General features: G+C 35.3%; 2 protein-coding genes across 13 annotated transcripts in view; one reads left to right on the top strand and one right to left on the bottom strand.

Annotated features, from left to right (window-relative positions):
* LOC130987954 (uncharacterized) overlaps positions 1-5,491 on the top strand; it is a 10,963-nt gene extending 5,472 nt beyond the window's left edge. For 4 of the 12 annotated variants that reach the window (XR_009089887.1, XR_009089888.1, XM_057911673.1 and 1 more), the window contains exon 4: positions 2,682-3,147. Coding sequence is in view for 9 of the 12 variants with exons in the window: in XM_057911673.1 (XP_057767656.1) it covers positions 2,682-2,729 (48 nt within the window). In the remaining 3 variants the exon portion in view is untranslated. Of the gene's footprint in view, positions 1-2,537; positions 3,148-3,602 lie in introns of those variants that run through there. The other 8 variants (XM_057911676.1, XM_057911675.1, XM_057911670.1 and 5 more) reach the window with 4 other exon arrangements.
* On the bottom strand, positions 5,247-23,208 carry LOC130987956 (stromal processing peptidase, chloroplastic). The gene is given in 26 exon segments (XM_057911679.1): positions 5,247-5,749; positions 5,891-6,019; positions 6,133-6,283; positions 6,507-6,608; positions 7,031-7,069; positions 7,071-7,112; positions 7,185-7,305; positions 7,972-8,101; positions 10,059-10,182; positions 10,380-10,532; positions 10,697-10,924; positions 11,409-11,546; positions 11,939-12,088; positions 14,221-14,391; positions 14,571-14,774; positions 15,020-15,244; positions 15,534-15,668; positions 16,200-16,301; positions 16,996-17,295; positions 17,428-17,616; positions 17,741-17,848; positions 18,020-18,067; positions 19,416-19,623; positions 20,611-20,843; positions 21,432-21,620; positions 22,891-23,208. Coding segments are annotated over 25 exon segments (3,783 nt in total). The 5' UTR covers positions 23,092-23,208; the 3' UTR covers positions 5,247-5,749; positions 5,891-5,927.

The raw sequence follows: 23,208 nt of genomic DNA, 5'->3' as shown, positions 1-23,208 counted from the left end.
ATCGGGTTAAAGATTTAAAGATTACCATCGGCGGCAGATATTGCACATTTGCTGACGGAACCAACTGAGTACCTTGACTGGGGGCAAGCACTTGTTCAGCAACCTCAAATTTCAAATTCAATTGTTCAGCAATATCCGATTTCAACTTCTTAGCAATCTTCAATGCTTCAATTTTATCAGTATCATCACAGTCAACTCTCATCACTAACTCCACACTGTGCATAGCCATTTCATAATCAGTTTTGACCATGGCCGCGTGTGCACGTGCCCTCCAAAGACGGGCTCACAAATAATTAGGCTGCAAAACAAGTGAATAATCACAGTGACCTATCACAATATCATAATAATATCAATCTGCTCTGGAGCCATCAACAAACACGAAGCTAAATTGCAATGAAATACATGTTTTTGGGCAAGCGAGACAATTTTAAAGGCCTCCTCGTTCTTTTTAATAGCACCTAAATAATCTTTATTGTTAAACATCCGATCACATTTTTATTTCAAAGTCGCTTACTGAGACTTGGGTCTGGCGTGCGACGCCACCCGCCTTCGTTTTCTTTTTTTTTTTCTCATATGAGCAGATTTATCCAAAATTTTCCTAAAAGTTAGGTAGTTGCGACGTTGATTGGGCTGACTGCGGCGAAAGAGAAAAATAGAATGATATAGAAGGGCTAGCGATTGAGAGAGACGCACGAACCGATGGCGAGCGAGGACGAAGGTCGAATTTGAAAAAGGGGCGGAGTTAGGCTTTTGTCCAATTTGGGGCTAACTTAAATCCAATAAATATATATATATAGAATCCATAATTATCAATCAACATTGGATGATATTATAGACATAACAATTTATATAGCGATATAGAATTTTGATTTCTTTATCACAATTCGAATCGAATATTATTCGATAGTCAATCTTAAATGTTTTCAGTTTTAGATAGTCATTTTTTTTTTGAATTCACATGACATTTGAAATTCTTTTTGTTACACTTCTATATTTTCTATCCTACAATATTTATCTATATTTCTTCCGAATTCGATTGATTAGTTATACCTAATCAAACATTCATCGGCTTTTAGTGGAAGTTAAGGAAAAAAAGAATCGACCATTTAAGTATCGCTATTGCATGGGAAAAATGGCATGAAAAGAAAGATATATAAAGGATATATATCAATCTATATTGAATTGCCCTTACAGAAATGATAAAATCCAATTTGATTGAATCAAATACGGGTTTCTTATAGGTAAGAAAAAAATAAAACTTTTTCGAGATAGTAATCGCTATCTAATAAATGAAAAGGTTCCAATAGAAATTCTAAATGAAAGAAAAAAAAGAATAATATTGGAAATATTCTAATAAAATCTACAAAAAGAAGGGGGATATGGCGAAATCGGTAGACGCTACGGACTTAATTAGATTGAGCCTTGGTATGGAAACTTACTAAGTGATAACTTTCAAATTCAGAGAAACCCCGGAATTAATAAAAATGGGCAATCCTGAGCCAAATCCTGTTTTTTCAAAAAAAAGGATAGGTGCAGAGACTCAATGGAAGTTGTTCTAACAAATGGAGTTGACTGCGCCGGTAGAGGAATCTTTCCACGGAAACTTTAGAAAGGATGAAGGATAAACCCATCTATTGAATACTATATCAAATGATTAATGTTGGCCCGAATCTGTTTTTTTTTAGCATGTACCTAAGTTTCCTTTTTTCTAAAATAGGAAAATTTACAAAAATACCAATTGAAAGAATAAATTCAATTGAATTTTTTTATTCAACTATCATTATTAGGGCTGTCTAATTGGTTATCGGGTTTTGGATAATTCGTTAACCGAACCGAAATTCCCGGGTTTGGGTATCCAATAATCGAATTTTTTGGTTATCGGTTTCGGGTATCATTTTTAGAAAAAATTCGGGTATCGGTTAACCCAATAATCGAAACGGGTTAACCAAAATAATCGAAAATTATTTAATATATATTTTATGTACATTTTAATTATTAATTCATTAATTTATTTATTTTTAAATAAATAAATCGATTCTTAGGTAAAATAAAATTATGATATATTTAAAGTAATAAGAATGAGCTTTAGTCTAATGGATAAGTTGTCTTGTGTATTTTTTGGAGACTAGGGTTCAAATCCTTTATCTAGCAAATTATTTGAATTTTATTTTTTTAAATAGGTATTTCGGATACCCAAATAACCGAATCGGGTAACCGAAGCGGTTATTGGGTAACCAAACACCTAAAACGGTTCGGGAATGGTTAGTGAAATATGGCAATTTCGAGTTCGGGTAACCGAAAATTCGGGTACGGATAACCGAACCCAAACCGATCGACAGCCCTAATCATTATAGACTGCACGAACAAAGAACCCTTTCCTTAGGATCCTATGAAATAGAAATAGAGAACGAAGTAAGTAGAAAGATTGTTAGAATCACTTTCTCCTAGAAGGATCATCTAAAAAACGATTCATTTTTTCTGTATTCAAATAAAAAGCTGACATAGGTGTTATGGGTATAATTGTGTTCACATCTCAGGTGAATAGTCAGTACTTCCTATTCCATTCTATATTATTGGGTAGGTTGGATAGGTACGACCGATCTATTTTAACTCTATATTACAAAATATTACAAATAAAAATAGATAAATTTTTTTTTTATCTTTTTATTGATTCCTGGCAGAAAGGAACAATTGGAATAGAAAGCTCACGATTTTGTTATTCCCAATAAAATAGCTCGGTAACAAACTGCTTCTTCCAGCGCGCGCCCCATTCGTTCCGCCCATAACAATCCAATCAGTTATATGGACAATTCCTCAATATCTTGTTCATTCACAACAAAATATTTTCTTTGTGCGTCGGTAAAAAAACATGCTTCTGAGGGGAGAGATACTATTTCACCAATCGAGTTAGATCCGCATTATCAAATGATTTCCTGCGATTATTTCTAGTATGGAATGAGTCAATCATCCACTTTGGTATCTTATTGAACAAAAAGGGCGTTCCTTCATTGATCAAGAATTTCCTTTTTCGGGTTTTTTCTTACCTACAAGAAACCCGTATTTGATTCAATCAAATTGGATTTTATCATTTCTGTATGAGCAATTCAATATAGATTGATATATATCATTTATATATCTTTCTTTTCATGCCGTTTTCTCCATGCAATGACGATACTTAAAGGGTTGATTTTTTTTTTCTTTGATATAGAAAATCAAATTTTTGAGATTGACAGCGATCGTTCTTTTCTGAGTGAACTAGCCAATAAGGCAATAACTATGCCATCAAATATCCATTTTTTAAAATTTTTACTAATTTAAACATCGAATTATTTAATTTGTGCTCCCTCCATCCCAATTATATAGATTGATTGATTTTTTCACAAAGTTAATTAAAGAAAGTCATTGAAAAATAAAATCATACAAGTAACTTCCTAATATGTTCAAATTTATTTTTTGACAATTCATTAATGCTAGCGTTAATCAAATAATTAAATAAGCATATGCTGGTAAATGAATTAAAAATACATCACCTTTTATGAAAGACAAGCGTATATATTATTTAAAATATCTATATTGATGAGGATGGTATTCGGGGCTCTAAGATCTTGCCTTTGGACAAGAACAAGAGGTCCGAATACCTTACCTGTTGGTCCAGAAAGAAGGAGTCTACCCAGAGCGGAATCTTACCAGATCTGAATAAGAGGAAGTGTCACCTTGGTGGCATTAGATAAGGCTTAGTAAGAAAGAGGAGCTCGGAGAACTATTTCTAAGATTCAGAGCGGAGCATTGACTAAGCTCACCAAAACACACCTGAAAAGAATATTAGAACGTGGCGAACCTTATACAAACCTAGACGGGGATGGTTATCTTCATGAGAATTGAGATCATCTGAACAAGAACGGAGAGGTACAGGTAAAAAGTAAGTATATACGGAAAAGGAGAAGTGCACCTGCGACCTTCCTTTTGGCAGGGACCGTCTCCCTTAACTAACAACTTGTCGGTTGACCTGGAAGATATCCTAAAGTAGAAAGGACACTATTGCCCTTGCATATACTGAAGGAAGGAAATGATTTAACGAAAAAGCCCCTCCGCGTTGAGATCGAAAATTCCAATATTGTCCATTAGGTCATGCAATCTATAAATAGCACGCATCTTTATTTTTGTAGGGGACTCGGTTTAAAATTCTTACCTAATCCTATAGAAAAATGACTAAGAAAATACTCTAGGCGTTCTTATTTGAAATATTCAACCGTTGGAAGAAAATGAGGAATAACCAAAAGTGTAATACTCACGAAGAAGAAGATAATCTAAAAAGGGTGAATACTCGAGTCATCTTGGCATTCCTAAACCAGGTTAGATTTAATTAGTTGAAGTCTTAGAATAAGTGTTGGTAAGAACTGCATTCACCATATATAAAAAAAAATAAGTCTATATAATTAAGACGGAAGAAGTACGTAATTGATATCTATTTATTTATTTGAAAGTAATAAAGACTTTACTAAAACAATTCAATTAAAACGTTATAACGGGGACAAGGGGAGTGATACCCTAATTTAATTCAATTAAAATAACATTATTTCTGTCTTTCAAATGACTATTCATATTTTTTTTATCCGTCTCCTAAACGAGTATCTAAAACAATTTTTGGTTTTCGGTTTTCCTTACAGAAGGACTAGATCGATTTTTACAAGTGACCATGTAACATGTTAGAGGTTATTTCTTCATGAAAAACGAACTTATTAGTTAACCAACTAATTATCTATTAGGAAACCTGATTTCTAGTCAAAGATAACTCCAAATATAATTAGTGCTCATTTGATTCAAGTAGAGGAATAGAAAGGGAATAAAATCAAATAAATGAGTGAAATGGTAACAATAATCATTACTTTTATTGAGTGTTTGGTTAAACAATGGAAATGAATCATTAGTAAGGGATTCTCTTTCTTTTATTTCCCCTCTATTTTGAGGGGTAATAAATTGGGTGATTGAGTTACCCTCAAATAAGGGTAATGATTAACTCATTACTCAAACCAAACAACAAGTAATGAATTCAATTAATTGAATTCCTTTTCAACCTCTAAAAACACCCAACCAAACGTGGACTTAGTATAACATGGATAAGTCATACACATGTCTCGGTAAAAGGGCTGGTAAATACCTTTGATCATTCCTAAAATATCTAAAGTTTTTGTAGAAAGTAGAAACCATTTAAAATTAAAATATAAATTGTTGTTGCCAAAGAAATGTAAAGGAATAATAATAAGATGATTATTGTTATAGAACCTATTACTAAGCCTACAAAAGGCAGGTGGTCAATATCTGCAAAAAGAAGATTCTGTGCTTCCCATTTCAATAGGAATGAATACTATTATTCCACTCAATTATCAACTATAAGAATGGATGTGATCCCTTACACTATTTACAATGTTACATAACCTAAAAAGATATAATGAAAAAAAAAAAAAAACAGCCTTTCATAAGAATCAGCCAGTCATCTACCCACCTCAAAAAGGGATGAGTAGAACCACTATCATCATAATTTAGTGAGCTTTTTTAAGAAGTTATGCTTTGTTTGCATCAATCAAATCAAAGTTCAAAGATTCATCAGCAGCTCCTCTGGCTGAAGTGGAATCTAAAGACACTTCCACAGCTTCTCTTATCTCCGGTTGTTGCTCAACGGGCTCCCTTCCACTCGTTACTGAGTATACAAGCCGGTCGGAGCAACCCTTCCCGAGAAAGTATTTTCAACCTGTAGATTTGACATGTCTGAGTCTTTTCATGATGCGCGTTTACTTATAGACGGCAAAAATAAATAGTGTGTGTTGAAAATAATCTAGTCTCTGTTACATAAATTTGAAATGCGGAAGTTATCCATATGTAAGAGATATACCTTATATGCTGACCTATGCTTGAGCTAATTACAAACTTCATGTTGTTGGACGTGTCATCGTTGATGAACCCCGTCCCACTGGAATTACATTGTGGAGGCCCTCAGGCAATTCTATATCTTCAGTGGAAGCTGCGAAAGAAATTGGGTAATAAGGGTTTATTATAATAGCTACGGAATTATGCAACAGCTATAAAAGCAGAAGTTCACGAATAATGTTATACTCTCAACACATCCGACTTCACCTGTGACAGGTTCACCAGCCTGTGACCCAGCAATTCCAATGCAAGAGAACAAGCAATTCTCATCTATCTTCAACTGCTCATATGCAACGTATACATCTTCAACAGTAGCAGCTTCGTATAGAGATATCAGTTCTTTAATGCAAGATATATCCTGAAAGAATAAATACTTCTTGTCATTCTCACTTCTGAAGTAAGAGAGGTAAAAACGGAACTGCCAAAGATGCTGGATTCTTTTATTCTTTTTGCCAAAAGTCGCACGACACACCCAACACAAACATTACTTAGTTGAGGTTCCTAGCCATGCATATCAATTATCTAACATAGATTTTCTTTTATTTTTTAAACTATATGTAAAAAAAGAAATCCAGTTCCACCTTTCTTGGGACAGATGTTGCTTGCAAGTGTGCCATCAATCCTAGCCAATACGCATTTGACTTGATTTCGGCCTCATGACGCATAAGCAGTGTTCTTCTTGCCTGCATATGCAGTGAAAAGAGTTTTTTAACAGAATCAAGTCTGGAAAAGACAAAAAAACAAAAGAACCACCAAAACTGCATTACTTCAGCAATTGGCACATCCATCTGGCACCGAAGGCATTAGAAGTGGTTTCTTACCATTATATATCTTGAGTTGTCTTTTTTTTTTTTTTCACCCAAATGTTCACGGAAGCCAAGTATTCTGGGATTAATTTTATCAAAGCAACTCCCATAACTACCAAGGCAACTTACATGGTCATGTATAACCCAATAACTAACCTCCCACACACTATTCTTTCATTATATAGCCTGAGGATATTTTCAAATTCATCGGCAGATATACACTCTCAGTAAGAAAAAGAAGAGAAAAAGGATGTTCAAGAAAACAATCATCAGTGCAAGTATTTAACTACACAACTTACCCTGTCCAACTCCCTTGGGGCGATCTGGTTACTGTGAAGGACCTCTGAGGACATTCTTGCACGCATCAACAGCTTTATGTACCTGCATATTTATTGTTAGATTGTAATAATAAGAAAATCACAGTAGACATGAATCATCATAGGATATACACACCTTTTCAGGGGTTGATGTCACTGAAATTACATACCACCCAAGTTCCAACCGATCAAACAGGTTTAGTTCAAATGACACATCATATGTTAATCCAAGAGAATCTCTGACTGTTGTAAAGAGCCTACACGGAAACAAAAAAGAATTAGATAAAACCATGCGTAGATTAAAAACCCGGAAAGAAAAAAGCAAAATTCAAAAAATCTTCTTAAATTTTCTTTTACAAGATAACCTAAGCAAGAAACAAGCCAATAAAATATGATCATTTGAAGAAAGATATGGAAAAACAAAAGGAAATTAAAAAAAAAAAAACTTTCCTCCAACAATCTATCAATGTAAAAATAAATTATTCACTATCTTGTAAAAATTATTTTGCTATATAAATTTCCCTGTAATGGAGAACACCTGTGTCCCATGAGTGCAACAAAATATAGGGGAAAATAGGAGCAGGACTCGAACAATTTAAACTCATAGATCTGATTCATACAAATCAAAGGAAACCTCTTAAGAGCTGTGATGTAGGAAAGTAACATGATTACTACACATACAAGAGAATTCAGCCTACACTTCATATATCAGGAAAAAGTGCACAGGTGACAGAAGTACAATATCACATCTAGTAGATAATATCGACTCGGTATCAGGTAGTAATGTGCTTATAAAGTTCAAGTTCAAAGCTCAATTAAAAAAAAAAAACCACCACTGTTCTGAGAAAAGAGTGTGAGGTTGCAAAAATAGCTGCAATTATAATAATGAACAGCTGCAGTCTATCACCAGTGATATACACTACCTGGAATTTATGATCTCTTGCAACAAGCCCATTGTGATGGCAAAAAATAGTGGGTGACCACGTAATTTCCCTTGGACCTTGTCAGCATTTTCCAACTTACTAGGTTGTTCTTCAGATTTTAGATGTTCACCTGGAAAACAATAATCATATTCTAGAGATATCATGGTAAATCTAAAATATCTGTGTGAAATAAACTTCATGAAGATTTCTTCAGGCAGATTACATATATATCACCAATATAGCAGCAGCTATAGTAAAGTAGAAGAGCCATCTGTTTTATACACAGCATTGGTTGCAGGAATGACACGGATCAATGAGTGAGAAAGGATAATATATCTGCTTGTTTCTTTGATATTAATATTAAAGAAACAAGCAACTTGTGGAAATGAGACAGATCAATCAGCTACCAAGAGTCTGCATTCTTCATATTCTAACTCAAGGAATGGATAGTTCTATGAGTTCCTTTTCCCTTTACACTTAAGCATACTACAATTTCCATATCATTTGCTCAGCTTTCATTAAAGCAGAACAACCATTACTCTGCTTCGTCTAGTAAGCAACCATATTTAGTAAAAAATTGGCCATAACCAACATCCTCATGCAATAAATGATGTAGACATATTGAATGGAAGTCAAGTTTATTTCCCCCATTTCTCCAGAGAGCAAGTAAGAGACCAAATTCAACAATCATAACCTCAAGGAAGAGAATGCATTAAGTACAAAAATACTAATAATGACTAGAACCTATGCCAGAAGACCAAGCATCGAAGACTCATAAGATCCAGATAAGATTACAGACTCAAAAATTAGACTAAGGAAACTGTCTGCGAGAATATTGAGAATGAAGTTGCTGATCAATGTGACAGAGTGTGCCTCAACTATAAGATTGTCGTTAAGTACACCATATATTTGAAGCTGGCAAAAATATGATAAAACCAATTGCAGTGGACATCTTACAGTGTGGAACTGAGGTAACTAAACATTACAGAGTTTATTGTCATTAATGTTGGGTTCTGCCAAAAACACATTACAGAAATAAACCTCTTAAAGGTGTAGCCCCAATATATATTGACGTAGTGACAGTTTAATTTCACTTATACTATACTCCCTCCGTCCACAAAACATCTTCCTAAAGTCGACACGGGTTTTAAGAAAAGTTAGTTGTGTGGTGAGTGGAGAACAGGTCCCACAAATTACAAAAAGTGATGATAGTGACTAATGGACCAATTAAAATAAAAGGCGGTGGTTCCATTAGTGGCAATGTGTGTAAATATGTAGGAATTGTACGGGTAATAGCTAGCGTGGAGGGACGAAAATGGAAAAATAGGAAGATGTTTCATGGCCGGAGGGAGTATTAAATGCTATCCCTCAGCCTCGTAATTGGTCTATAAACCATGTCAAGGCAAATTATAGCGTGCAGTGAATTTGCTTTTTCTGTTTCTTTTATTATTTCCTTGTTTTCTGGATTCAACTCATATATATTCCACAGTGATATCATACGCTTCCAGAAACATCACTTTGCAAACTCAAAAGCAACATATTATCTATGAGTGAGAAAGGAAAATATAGCTGCTTTTTTCTTTGATATCAGTCCTGATCATTAGTGCAGAAAGAAGTAGAGCTCTAGTTAGCACTTTATTTCTTTCCAAAAGAAAATAAAATCAGTGCCAAAGTCGATCAAAAGTCACTGAGGTCCAATCGGATTGGATGTAGTTCCCTATTTTCTCTTCCCCCTTCCAATTTTTTGTTTGACATGATAGGAAGGGAAACTTGCAAGTTTCTACTTTTCTACTTTTTGGAAATTGAAAATGATCAGGTGAACTTAATATAATACTGATTATAATGTAGAGTGCAAGAATGAAAAAAAAAATCACTCTTCAAAGCTCATGCATGTGGATATGCATGTTGGGAAGATACAGCAGTTACAGAACAATTCACTATCTATATGCAGTTCATATTACATGAACAGGACATATAGTTTTCGTTCTTGCGCAAGCTTAGCGTGTAAGCTGATATAATCCTACGTCAGATAACAGAAAGAAAGAAGCTCAACTATTTTGTGATAATTTTAGACACAAGAAACTTACCAAATGCAGAGACATTGATGACTGACTCAAGAAGATTCTTTCCCTCGAAAGTAAATCCCCAGCGATTTGGAGCAGGCCCAGCAATATATGCACATGCTCGCTCATCTGTGTCCTTCAAGAACACCTGTCAAGCAGCCATTGAACAGAAAATAAAAGGACTGACAAGCATAAGTTGTGATTAACAGTAGAAAAATAACACTCATAACAAGCTATTAGGATCACACGGTTACTGATTAATCCATGCAAAACTTAAGAACTGATAGTGATATTCAACTTTCACCGGAGAGACTACATTCACCATCAGTATATATCATTTCTTACTTGTTGATGCTGCAGATCAGCAGTGTATGGTCGAAACATGATTGGGCTGTACTTTTGTGGTCTCTCAGAACCTCTTCTTTCTCCCACTGTACCTAAATACTCCAAGATACAAGACTCAATATCCTCTTCTGTGAAATCCCCAACAATACTCACCTGCCAAACAGAAATGAGGGGGGAAACAACCAGAAACCAAACCAAAACAAAACAAACCCCTTAAAATGAGATGCTGAAGACATTCCATACGGTTAAAATGACTATAATAAGAAAGTGACGTGGATCATCTTAAAAGAAATTGCTAGAAATGGATAGATGCTTACCTCCATGTTGTCACTAACAAATTGACTCATCACAGCATCTTTAACTTGTTCAAGTGTCAAGTGTTGTAATGAGTTTGGAGTGGGCTCAACAAATCGTTCATCTCCACCCAGCATGGCAAGCATGAGCTTGTGGGCAGTAGAACGCTCCAAACTTTTTGGGATAGAACGGTAATAAGACAGGTATAACTGCTTTGCTCTGTCAAATGCATCTTCCAACCAAACACTTTGCTGCAACAAAGCATGCAAAGAGACTCAGAAGGTTTCTAAAATGCCTCAAGACTACCAATTAACTACTCCAACTGGAGCAAGATGACAGGGCTGAAGCAGTAAGTAGCAGGAACAATATTGAGAAAATTATAATATCTTTTCATTACAAATAATGTTGGCACCTTGACCATTCCAACTAATAAAGTGAGTAAATTAAGTTCAAGTTCCCTGAATTAACCAAATAGAGGAACTTGAAAGATATGTATCCCTCTCAAGGATGCCTACAAATTTCTGCATGATCAGCCATACTTACTCTGAAATAGGTCCCATTCCCAATACATCAACCTCCTAACTACATAAAGGGGACGGGTAAACTGTACTAGTAGACTGAAATGACAAAAATAGATATCTTGCAGCTGCATGACTCATCAAATGACACAAGGACTAACTCAACATGAATGACAAACTTCAATAATAGTACACATGATTGAAGGCTTCACATTACCTCAAGCACCATATGAAGCAACTGGAAAGCAGCACGCATTCCGTTATCTCTTAAAGTAAAGCGGAACTCCATGCTTATAAATTCCTCAGTTGACTCAAGGGAACAATTGATCAGATGATTCACACAGAAAAGTTCTACCTGCAGATAGTTATTACGATTATAACTATTCCAAGGAACAATGCACAGAGAAAATGTTTGGTGTTTGACAGGAGACTTCATGGATTTGAAGATCTTTCACCAGAACAGATGTCAAAAAGCATAAGGGAGAATAATGTTACACAACAAAAGATAAGACTACATAGACGCCGTGCAGCAATACTAATTTTGTGTTTATCATCTTTAATGTTCAAAATAGAAATAAAATGACACAAACAACCAAAACATCCAAAGTCAAAAGTACGAAAAATACTGTTTCTTATGTTTAATATCAGAAGCAGTTACACGGGAACTGATTTCAAGTTATGATCCCTTCCATCATTATCAAATATAGTTGGAAAAAACCTCAGCAAGCAAAATTTTTGCTACCTCACCTGTTCACGGGAGAAGTTCCCCACACGGCCTCCTTCACTCAGAGTACGAACACCCACAATAACCGCTCCCTTAGCTTCATCAGTTTCAGATGCTCGTCCACCACCAACAATGAGGCGCATGACACCACAATTGGCTTCGTTTTTCGAAATCTATTAATATAATAACAGGAGTTGCATGAAAGATTGTTTGACAAAATCCCAGAAGTATACAACAAACAACTAAGGAGCATGTAGGTAGCTTGAAACTGCAGCAGAAGACCAAGTGAATAGCATCATAACTCTGATTATGACAACAACAATTTACATACATTGACATGTACATATGGAGGCAAAAACAGCCTAGTGCAACATAGAGAACTTCATAGTCAAAGTTGACACACTGCTACATAGCATCTTTGGTTTGAATAACATAAAGGGTTTCCTATGGATTAAATTTTTTTGATTCACTGATGGATAAATCATATCCCACCTGTATTGGTGGAATACATAATCACCCTATTAATCCCTTAAACTCGAAACAATCAACAGCCTTACATTATCATCCCATTTAAGATCAAGAAAAGTAAATATTTTATATTGTTAGGATAATTTTTACCATCCACCCTAATCCTACAAAGTAAACAAGGCCAAAGTATATTGCTCCAAAATATCTACACTGTTTACGTCCACAAAAATAATCATTAATATTGGTACAAACTGCTCCCCAGAACAAAAAAGTTCCAGGTTTGATGAACATGAGTAGTAATTGCACGTTGTCTTTATTTTGAAGAAACAAGAAATTTTTATAGATTAGAATGGAAAGGGTCAGATGGGATGGGGAATCACAAAGTGCAAGAACCATACAATCTAAAGTACACAAATTTTAAGTTAATTGCAGCTTTGATTTCAGTTGATTTTGAAAACCTGCTTCTTGGAAATTCAGCTTGATTTTCTAGGAAACTTATAGGCTTTCATTTAGGCAGTATTGTTATTCAATTCTACCGGTTTCAACTCTAGTTTCTTAAATTAGATTCTTTGGACAGCTGTTAATCCCGTCGGTGCAAGGGGTAACAGATGGTCTGACCCTTTTTTAGAAGTTCATGTACCTATGATACTTTAAGGGCCCACTTTGGACCCGCCAAATAGTTTATGGTCATATTTGACCTTTTATGCTATACATATACATATATATAGGATTGGGTTAAAGTGTGAACACCACATTAGATAATAATTAAGAACCAAACCCAAACACTAATTAAATTAGATTGGAAATCTTGGAAAAAAGATTTGGAGTAATGTAACATACCTTATCCTTGCATAAGGTAGTCATTTGTATTCACAAGAATATGTGACACTTGCATAAGTTAAGTAGTTGTATGAATAAGGTTTTTGCCGGTTATGCTAGATTCTCTCATGAATGCTACTCCCTCCGTCCGCCAAAAGTGGACCACTTTTACTATATCGGGCGTCCGCAAAGAGTATACCACTTTCCTTTTATGGAAATGGTCCCACCATCCACTTTAATCTTTTATTCTTACAAACACTCTTTATTTACAAAAAAACCACCTCAAATTCAATCTCAACCACACATCCCATAAAGTGGTGGGACCCTTTCTCCACTACATCAAAATTATCACCAATTTTATTAAATCCCGTGCCCAACCAAAGTGGTCCACTTTTGGCGGACGGAGGGAGTATAACATTTGTGATAATTTATCCTTGCATAAGGTAGTCATTTGCATGCACATAATAAATTATGCTTGCATAAGTTAAAGTATATGTCGGTTATGCGACATTCCCGCATGATTGCTTTGAAATTTGCAAAAAATCAGTTATTAATTGAAACCACTGAATTAAATGGATCGGGGGTAATTATTAGTTCTTAGCTCTCATTAAAGATGTAGTTCTTGTTTGATCCACAAAGAGTGGTTCAAATAAAGACTTCTTATTGTGAGAACTCTACACCTAAACTATAAAGTAAATGTTTTAAGCCTATAAGTAACTGCACTGAACTCTACAGTCAACCAATATTGTGAATTACTTATAGGTCCAGTGCAGTGTAGAGTTCTCACAATGAGAAGGTTTTTATTTGAACCCCACCCCCTATATCAGAAATACTTTAGAGTACAGTAAAATGAGAAAACAAGATTATCGTACTAATTGTTTACGTAAGGATATGTTGTTCAATCTTGAACAACTTGAAAAGTGAACAGCAGCCATCAATTATACTTCGAACAAAAGAATCACAAGGACTCCAAAACACTGCAAATATTCAACTAGCCATGGAAATCATAATGAGTTACCTTGTAATTTACAGGAATTCCATTCGAAAGACGCCTCTGAACTATTCCTGTATCTTGATCATAAACCTTTGTCATTTTCTTTTCTTGGTCAACTGGAACAAAGGATGGGAGCCGCTGCAAAAGCAATTCCTGCAGATTTTCTGAGGACACCAACTCCTTTGGTATCTCAAGCTGCAATTACAAACAGACAAAAGTTAGATATATAACCCTTTGACAATACTTCCTTGAAACACAATTTCTAAATAGGGAAAATCAAATATTTCTCCGAATGGAAGCAGTTCACTAAGTCATGCTGTTGTTCCTCTTATAACCGTGATCACTTAAACACAAAAGTTTTTTCAGGTAAAGACCTCGGGCTCAGCCTCTATGGGTTCCTTTAAACCAGCTTCAACAGCAGCCAAGATCTCTTCTGGTTCTATCTTGAATTCAGTTTCACCAATTCCATCAACATGCACTTTCTTTGGAACACATGCAACAATCGCCGCAGGGGACGGTGCAGATGGTTTACCAAAATCAGATATGAACTCCAAAACCTCTGCACCAACAGAGTTGACCTAAGAAGCATTGAAAAGTTTCAGGTAAACATCAGTCTGCATATATAATAGTGGCATGAATATTTACATTTTTTTCACACGATTTTACAGATAACATTTTGTAGAAATTGAGAAACTAAAAGATCTGAAAATGTATAGAAGTATGTCCTGGCACACCTCTATATACATGTCTAATGCAAAATATATGAAGCCATCTCCGATAACGATAAGCAATAATTATGCTTCCGCATCAAGGCAAGAATTACCTCCTCAAGGGTAACTGTGCTAGCAACAGCAACCAAACTCTCATGTCCTTGTCTCTGATCCATCACAGTATGACCAAGTGCATCACTTTCCATAATGAAGTCTAAATTATCCACTGATGACACATTATCAATCATGGCAGCCAGTTGTTCACTGTCTTTTAATAGGGCATCTAAGTACCGAGCTAATTCACCATTTGTCACACCAAATTCTTTAAGCCTTCTAACCTGCAGACACGCAAAAATAAACAAACATATCTCAGAAATAGAACTGGGAAAACACTACCAAATTATCTGTTAGAAGATTACAAATAGCATGCAAATGCAAACTGAAGGAAGCAAATGACATCGGCTCTTCTCATAAAATTGATCATAATATGCAGGGAAGTTGGATATATGTGCATATAAACATATTCATGTGTAGACATGTACACACACTAATAAAGGTATAAAAAGATATGTAGAACTCAAACACAGAGAGCATAAAAGATGATGCAGGAAATGAGGAAAAACAAACCTCCTGCACAGCAACTTTAATTGCATTTTGCCAATTCCGAGGTTCTGCAGTCACAGTAAGTGTCGTAACAGTACATCCTTCTCTTCCTGAGTCACTGTGGTCCAATTCGACTGAGGTAAATGGGGGATTGGAACTCTGGAAAATTCTTGAAATTAGCCCAAATGCCACTAATTAAGATGCAAATTACAAGATCAAACATGTTCGTAAAAAGCATAATATAATAGACCTTGTAACCACAGGTCCACAACATGTAGTTTCTATCATATAGGATAGGATATACTCCCTCCTTTTCAAAATATATGTCATTCTAGCCTTGTGCACGCAAATTAAGGAAATTTCTTTTTGCCAAAGGTTACCCCTAATAAATAATGTATTTGCAATTAATGAAGAGTGAAAATATGAGTTTTGAGGTGAGCTACTAGGGGTAATTAATAATGGAATCAGGAGTGGAACAAAACTAGAATGACATTTGTTTTGAAAATTTTGAAAAAGTCCAAAACGACATTTATTTTGAATAGGAGGGAAAATGTATCTTCTTTTTATTTATTTTTTTGAAATACTATGATATATGTATCTAATTATGCACTTGGCATTCGAAGTTCCATGAGCAAGACTAAAATCATGAAATCTTAAGGTCCCATATTAGATGGGAAGCAGTCAAAGCACCTGGTATCTTGTATTAATGCGAAAATGAAGAGCGGAAAGAAATATTCTCTTCATCAGCACGTTCCGCAAATCACCAAAAGTACGGACCTTGTTGACTGGGATCTGATGAGAAGCGAACAATAATATCTGTCAAGAAAAAATAATACTAAAAGAAAAAACAACTATAAAAGCCTCCAAAGGAAATTGATTTTTCCAATTGAAAAAAGTTGGCTAGAAGCAAAAGCACTGGCAATTGCATACCAACTACATTGTCTGAGAACCTCCAGATGCAACTAGGAGGAAATACAAATTTGTGTTGGAAGGAAAGACCTTTTAGCTAAAATATAAACTGAAAGGTTTCTGTAAGCAAAAAAGTAAATAAAAAATAAATAATTAGGCTAAAATGTTGCTTCACTTGGTACTTCCATGTTTTGATTTATTTATTATGAGTTCATTGGACATGGATATCATGTGTCCAGATGCATTGGTACACCATAATAATTTAATCGCACCAACTTACATTACGTTGATTAAAAAGTTAGAAAGGCAACATAATATTTGTAACCGATACTGATAACTGTAGTCACTAGCATCATAGTTTGTTGGTTGATGATTTAATACCAGCTTAATTATCTAGCTTTTCAAGTGGACATCATGTACATATCATGTGCTTAAAAACTTTATGTACATCTTGCGCCCTTGAAAACCTTGTTTAACCAAGAGTGTTTTAATATGAAGGCAATATAGAGAAAAATATGGTTTTTAAAAGGAAATTGCACCCTAGTAAAGACAAAGCAGCATAAAAAGTAACAATAACCTTGCAGAACATATTGATTGAGAAATTCTGAAGCAATTCATGCTGAAATATCTGGGGAGGCTTAGGTTCCGTGTAACTCCCAGGAATGGACCAATTATGCTGAACTGGAGGGCGAACAGCATGCCTCTCCCTTCTGAGATTTTTTGATTGCTCCAGGGAAACAGATGACCTTTCCTGAGACAAACCACCAGACAGTCCAACTGTCAGCTTAGGAACAAGGAAACTGGCCATCGCACCAAAAGCACTTGGTGTAGGTGGAACAGATGCCTCATTTTCCATGCCATTCTTGCCAAAAACTGCCTGAAAAAGTTAAGGAAATTATTTATTACTTCAACCGATAAGGATCAAAGTCAAACAACTCAGACAATAAAAAGTATACAGGGTTTATGTCAAAATCATCTCCATGTCATCAATAAAGCAGCAATCACATACTTCAATGTGGTTAACTGTCTTCGGAATGTCATCAATGTCCCCAACAATATACAATGTGGCATTTGCTGGGAAATACCAACGCTCATGGAACTTCCTGATTTTATCAGCATCCCATTTCTTAATTTGTTCCTCCAATCCGATTGGAAACCTTTTGCTCAGCTTGTTCTCAGAATGCAAGTACTGCAACAACTGTACCAACAAAAGAAAGGAATAACTGGGTAAAAGGCAAGAAGAAAATTGGAGAGACCATTTTGGAAAAAATGACAAAGAAAACAACAAAAAGTCATCAAAGCTGGTCAATTGTTCTACATACCTGGCAATCAACACGGTACTCTATGGTGTTCATCATTTGTAGTTCTGACAAAATTGCCCGTCTTTCTTTCTCAACTCGAGAAGAAAGAAACTTGGGGTGGAAAGCAATCTACAGCCATTCAATAATGTGTTGTTTTCAACTAACATATAATAAGAAAAGCACAGAGAAGTACAAGAAGGCCAAAGAAAATTGAGAGTGCAGAGTCATTGACCTAAATAGGATGAATTAAAGTGCATAATAGTTCCGAAGCATTAGGGAAAAAAAAAAGAATTGATATACCTCATTAAGAGCATCCAGGACAACCGGCAGCAAATCACCTTCAGAGTCCTATATATCAAAACTCCATTAGACTAAGTAGAGACGAGCAATGCTGAATGAAAACCAAAAGGAAAAGGGACAAATAGTAACACTAATGTAGACATATTTATACATCTTCATATAAACTAATGGCGCTCCTACTATCAATTATTCCTTATTATTTTCGTCAATAAGTCAACCCTCTTTTCTTTTCTTTTTTTTCAGTTTCCGCTGCTGCTCTGGACCCAAACTTCACACATACAAGTTATTTAGTGGGTTACATATATGGAATATGTTGCTAAAAAATTTAGAATAAGTTATAATAGGCCATGTACAAAATATTAAGTGAGAGGACAGCATGATTGAACTAAGTCAATTATGGGTTTACATTGCTGAAAAATGAGAGGACAGCATATTTTATATTGGAATAAATAGTTATCTATGTAGATACATTGCTACTTGCTAGACACCAATTGACAATTGAATCTGTTGTTGATTTCTTTTAGCTTTTTGCAAATCTTTTGTGATTTAACATCACGAATATACAATGAGTAGAAGAGGGTCCCACTTGGAAATATGCCTTCTAATGATGTGTGGATAGCCAACCAAACTAACGAAGATGTTGAAGCAATGATGCCAATAGATGAGGGGGACGTTCTCTTGCACAGAGAAAGAGGAAAAGAAATCAACCAAAAAGGTTACTTCTATTATTTTACAAGGTTTGATCATATTCTACAAAGTACATGCTATATACTTAATTTAATATTTAAAGTATATGATAATATAGGAAAGCGACAAAGTGTTCAATCAAGCATTGCATTGATTGATGAGGATGAAGTGCAAGATGATTACAAAGGTGGAGATGAAGATGGAGATGGGGATGATTCGAGCTTCTTGAACATTTGATTATAGCTAATAACATTTATATTTGAGTTCAAGATTTTTAGGACTTCTAAGTAGTTATGAACTTATGTTTTTCTATGTTTTCATATATTTGCTATGTTTATATGTGTTATATTACAATAGTTATCATTTTCATGTGTTTTAATGATTTACCCCTCAGTTTTACACCTTGTAGGGCCATTGGAAAATGCCTCCACGCTTAAACACATTTTAAAACATTGTTTCACATGTTCACACAATTACTTCTTTTCTTTGTTGCCCCTTCTTTTCTTTCTCATCTAGAGGGGATCCATAAAAGTTGGTTGTGTTTCCCTCAATTTCTCTTGAGTTTCATGGCTCTCCCCTACTTCATTTAGTTTGATTATCTTTTCCACACATATCAAAAAAATGAGATGAGAGCAAAACAAAAACAAAAGAAGACCCAACAAACATTAATATCAGAGATTTTGTAAGTAAAGATGAAAACACCACAAACCTTCGTACTAGTTGGTGAATGGATATGAAACACGGTGTGATGGAAGTCCGTGTAAGCATTAGATCTTGCCCCAGTTCCAAGAAGTTTCTCACGTTTCTTACTTCCGAGGAATGCAACATGTTCAATCATATGAGCAATTCCTTGCTCATCATCTTCCTCATCGATTGATCCAACATGGACTTCCATGTGGGCTTCAAACCTATTATTCATAGGTAGAACAATATTAAAGAGCAAAAAGGTGAAACAAAACCGCTATTCGTTTTGGAAAGCTCCAAGTGTAACTATTGAAGGAAAGCTTCAAATTTTGAATTGTCACTGTAATTCTAGTGCGTCCCTTGTCTACACAAATCATTAACTCATCCAGGTCTGAAAGAGGACAAATATTGCTCTATCCATTGATTTTCAACAACAAACATGTAAACAATCATTTATTGGGTGGCATATGCAGATAGTCACTTTTCTTCATCAAAAACTAAAATCCATCTCAGGTTTTCTAATATAATTGAACGTCCCATCTTCACCAGATTCATTCGTTCCCACTAATTTGATCATTTAACCCCAATATAACTTAGTTCTCAGACTTCTAGACATGCTGCTGTCTGCAGACAATAGTAAACTCAATCGGTGTTTCCAGTTCTCGTGGCATCACTACCAGCATACCAAAGTCGCTAATTATTATGTTGCTAATAACTCACACCAGTTCCAAGATCCTTGGTACCCAGTTCATTTTCCTATCCTGAGACACACCTGATCTTTCTCTTACATCTTTATGCTCAGTGTTCACATTGGGTGACTTCTCTGACTTGAAGGTCATGAGCACCAATGAAAACTACTTGTAATCTCCCAACTTATGACATCTTTCCAACCACAATCTTCTATATACTTAGAAGTTACTTGTCCAAACAGGAATCTTGATCCTCCATAATACAGATCCAAAAGTAAAACAGGAAAAAACCGGGATAAGGCATATTAACAAATTAATCTGCAACACCATACATAACGATTGCCAGAAAGAAAGAATCGTGAATCTCCTATATTCTCAAAACCATATCTTCAGTGCAAACTGTAAAATATCATGCTTGTTTTTCATATTTTTCAAGCATTCATCTATAATGTGACAATACACTCTTGAATCACACAAAAATGCATTTATCATGTCCATAGAAGTTATTGCGAAAGAAGATTACCTATTAGGGGGACTTTATTTGGTAGAATAAGATAGCGGAGTCCATTTTTCAGTTGTCCTCTGTGCAATTTTGGGTGAGAAGGAATCTCAAACCTTAAGAAATTCTCAAATTCTAATCTCTCTGCTTCAGTATCTACTATATCCAGACCAGATTTCTCTGTAACACCATCAGGCCAGGTGGTACTTGCGGCATGTGGCTCTTCAGGGCCTACAGAGGCATGTGGAACTTGAATTTTTCTTGCCTGAACATCAAATTGAATGGAGAAACAGGTTTATATCCGTTCGGACAATCAAAGGAAAACAGTAGAACTTCATAAAAGTAGTGCATGTTTTTCAAGGGAAATGCCAAAAGGAGTGAAATAAAATCGTTAAGTATTGAATATTAAAATGGAACTATTATGTCAATAGCATGATACATCCTCCCATTAAATTTTTCTCCATTCTCCTTGCTGGATATTATTCCCTCAAACAACGGCAAAAGCTAGATAACAGCTTCCACAAAAGCAGAACCCAGGAACGTAATATTTGCTTTACATTGAATTCAGAATGCAGAATGACCTCAAATCGTTGGAAAAGGATTGAAAACACAGCAGGAAAACCAAGAGTGATAGAGTTATGATCAAATACAGAATATTATCTATCACTAGCAAGAAACGTGGAACATTTGACCCAACCGAAATGCAAAAGATGATTTTGTTGAGATGAACAATAGAAAAAAATGGTGTAGAATAATAAATCCAGCTTTCAATTAAATAACATGAATGAAGCTATCATATTTTCACCATCAAACAGTTCTTTGAAAAATGAAACAATTTTCACTAATCCCTTACTTCAGCATTATCTGGTAGGCTCTTTGTCAGGTGAAAGGTTGACTTGTCAGCAAAGAATCCAGAGGTGAATCTCTTCACTCCAATTTTCTTTCTATTGTAAGAATGGAAGCAAGATACTCGTTGTGAATTAGCTAGCAAACGTGAATGAGGTGATAATTCTTTGAACTCGGAACAAAGTCTTCTACTTGTCTGCAACAAGGGATAGCAAAAACAGAGATATTAGTGCGCATAGTGGGGAGTAACTTTGCCCACAAGTGACTGAAAACATAAATTTCCTTTCAAACAAAATGAAATTATTTAAAGAGTGTTCAAACCAGATACTCCCTCCGTCCCAACTTTTAGTATCCATATTTCCATTTTTGGATGTCCCACATTTTTGTATCCATTTCTAATTTTAGTAAAAGTAGGTGAGACCCTTACTCCACTTTAATTATTTTAACACTCACATAAAAGGTGGGACCTTTATTCCACTCACAATACACTCAACTACCTTATTAAAACCCTTACTACTCTCAATTGGATACTAAAAGCTGGGAGGGAGGGAGTAATAGGCAATTGTAGAACTTTCAGATAGAAAATAGAGAACTTTACATATTCTATATTAATCATTAAAGCACCATCCTTTTTAGAAGCCTTTGTAAGGGTAGATGTCATCTCACAGATATATTTTTTACACTATTGGCAGTAATAACATTAATATCTAACAAATGGAAAAAAGACCTATCCAATTCAAAGACTTCCATGTCAAAAATGGGGGTTTCAAACTTATGCATTCTTATTCTACAAGCAAGGACGTTGTTTCTGAATCTTGAATCAATGACTTAAAGACTTGAACAAACGGCCTAGAGCATCAAGGCTCATCCTTCAACGGCTATGACCTTTAAACTACAAATATATTCCATTAAGCAGTTTAAAATCCTCCCACAGTCCAATATAAATGACAAGAAGGAAATAGTCACAGCAAGTGAAGTGGCACTCTACAGGTTATGAGGCATTCTACAGTATGATAACAAGCGAGTGAGGCAATGTAAGCACTTAAGTTTCTATCATTTCATTAAATACACAATCAGATTGACCAACACATAACACTCCAAAATGCACACTAGAAAATATGAGTTATGGATATTTTCAAGCTTCTATTCAAAATCTGCATTCACCCACAGGCCATACCATACATAACTGCCCATAGAATCAATATGGGAGAAACTATTTCACAGCTGCTATCACACTATATGGCTGCTAAGCAAATAAGTAATGTTACAAAGACAAAAACTACCATAAAACCTAAGCACAATTTAGTTACACAATAAACCGTAAGCTTCACTAATTAGTTGCCCAAGATATTCAACTTCCCACTCCACGCTATAAACCCACATAACCCCAAAAAACACCAATTAGACAAGAATATCAACAAATTTCACCTAATTGAAACAGAACTCAAAACTTTTCCCCAACATACCTTACTGCTAACGGAACACAAGCGGCTGCGACAACCGTTCTGCGGCGGCCGCAAGGTAATGGCCTTCTTTAACCGTGTCCGATTAAATTTGGCTGGAAACAGAGCAGAATTAGAGCTTTCTTTACTATGGTTACAGCTAGTGCTGGTATGAATCGAGGCTAAAATTGGTTTAGTGTTGAATACGATAGCTGAGCTCTGCATAATTGCGAAATTAGGGAGAATCAAAGATATGTGAATGGATGGAGTTGAAGATAATTAGAGAATTGGAGAAGAAGAAATTGTTTTGGGAAAACGAAAATTGCTTGTACGTAAATGAGC

This window comes from Salvia miltiorrhiza, chromosome 6, assembly GCF_028751815.1.
Source record: "Salvia miltiorrhiza cultivar Shanhuang (shh) chromosome 6, IMPLAD_Smil_shh, whole genome shotgun sequence".
NCBI lineage: Eukaryota > Viridiplantae > Streptophyta > Magnoliopsida > Lamiales > Lamiaceae > Salvia > Salvia miltiorrhiza.
Note: the sequence above shows the minus strand (reverse complement) of the source record. Positions and strands in the feature narration are given on the sequence as shown.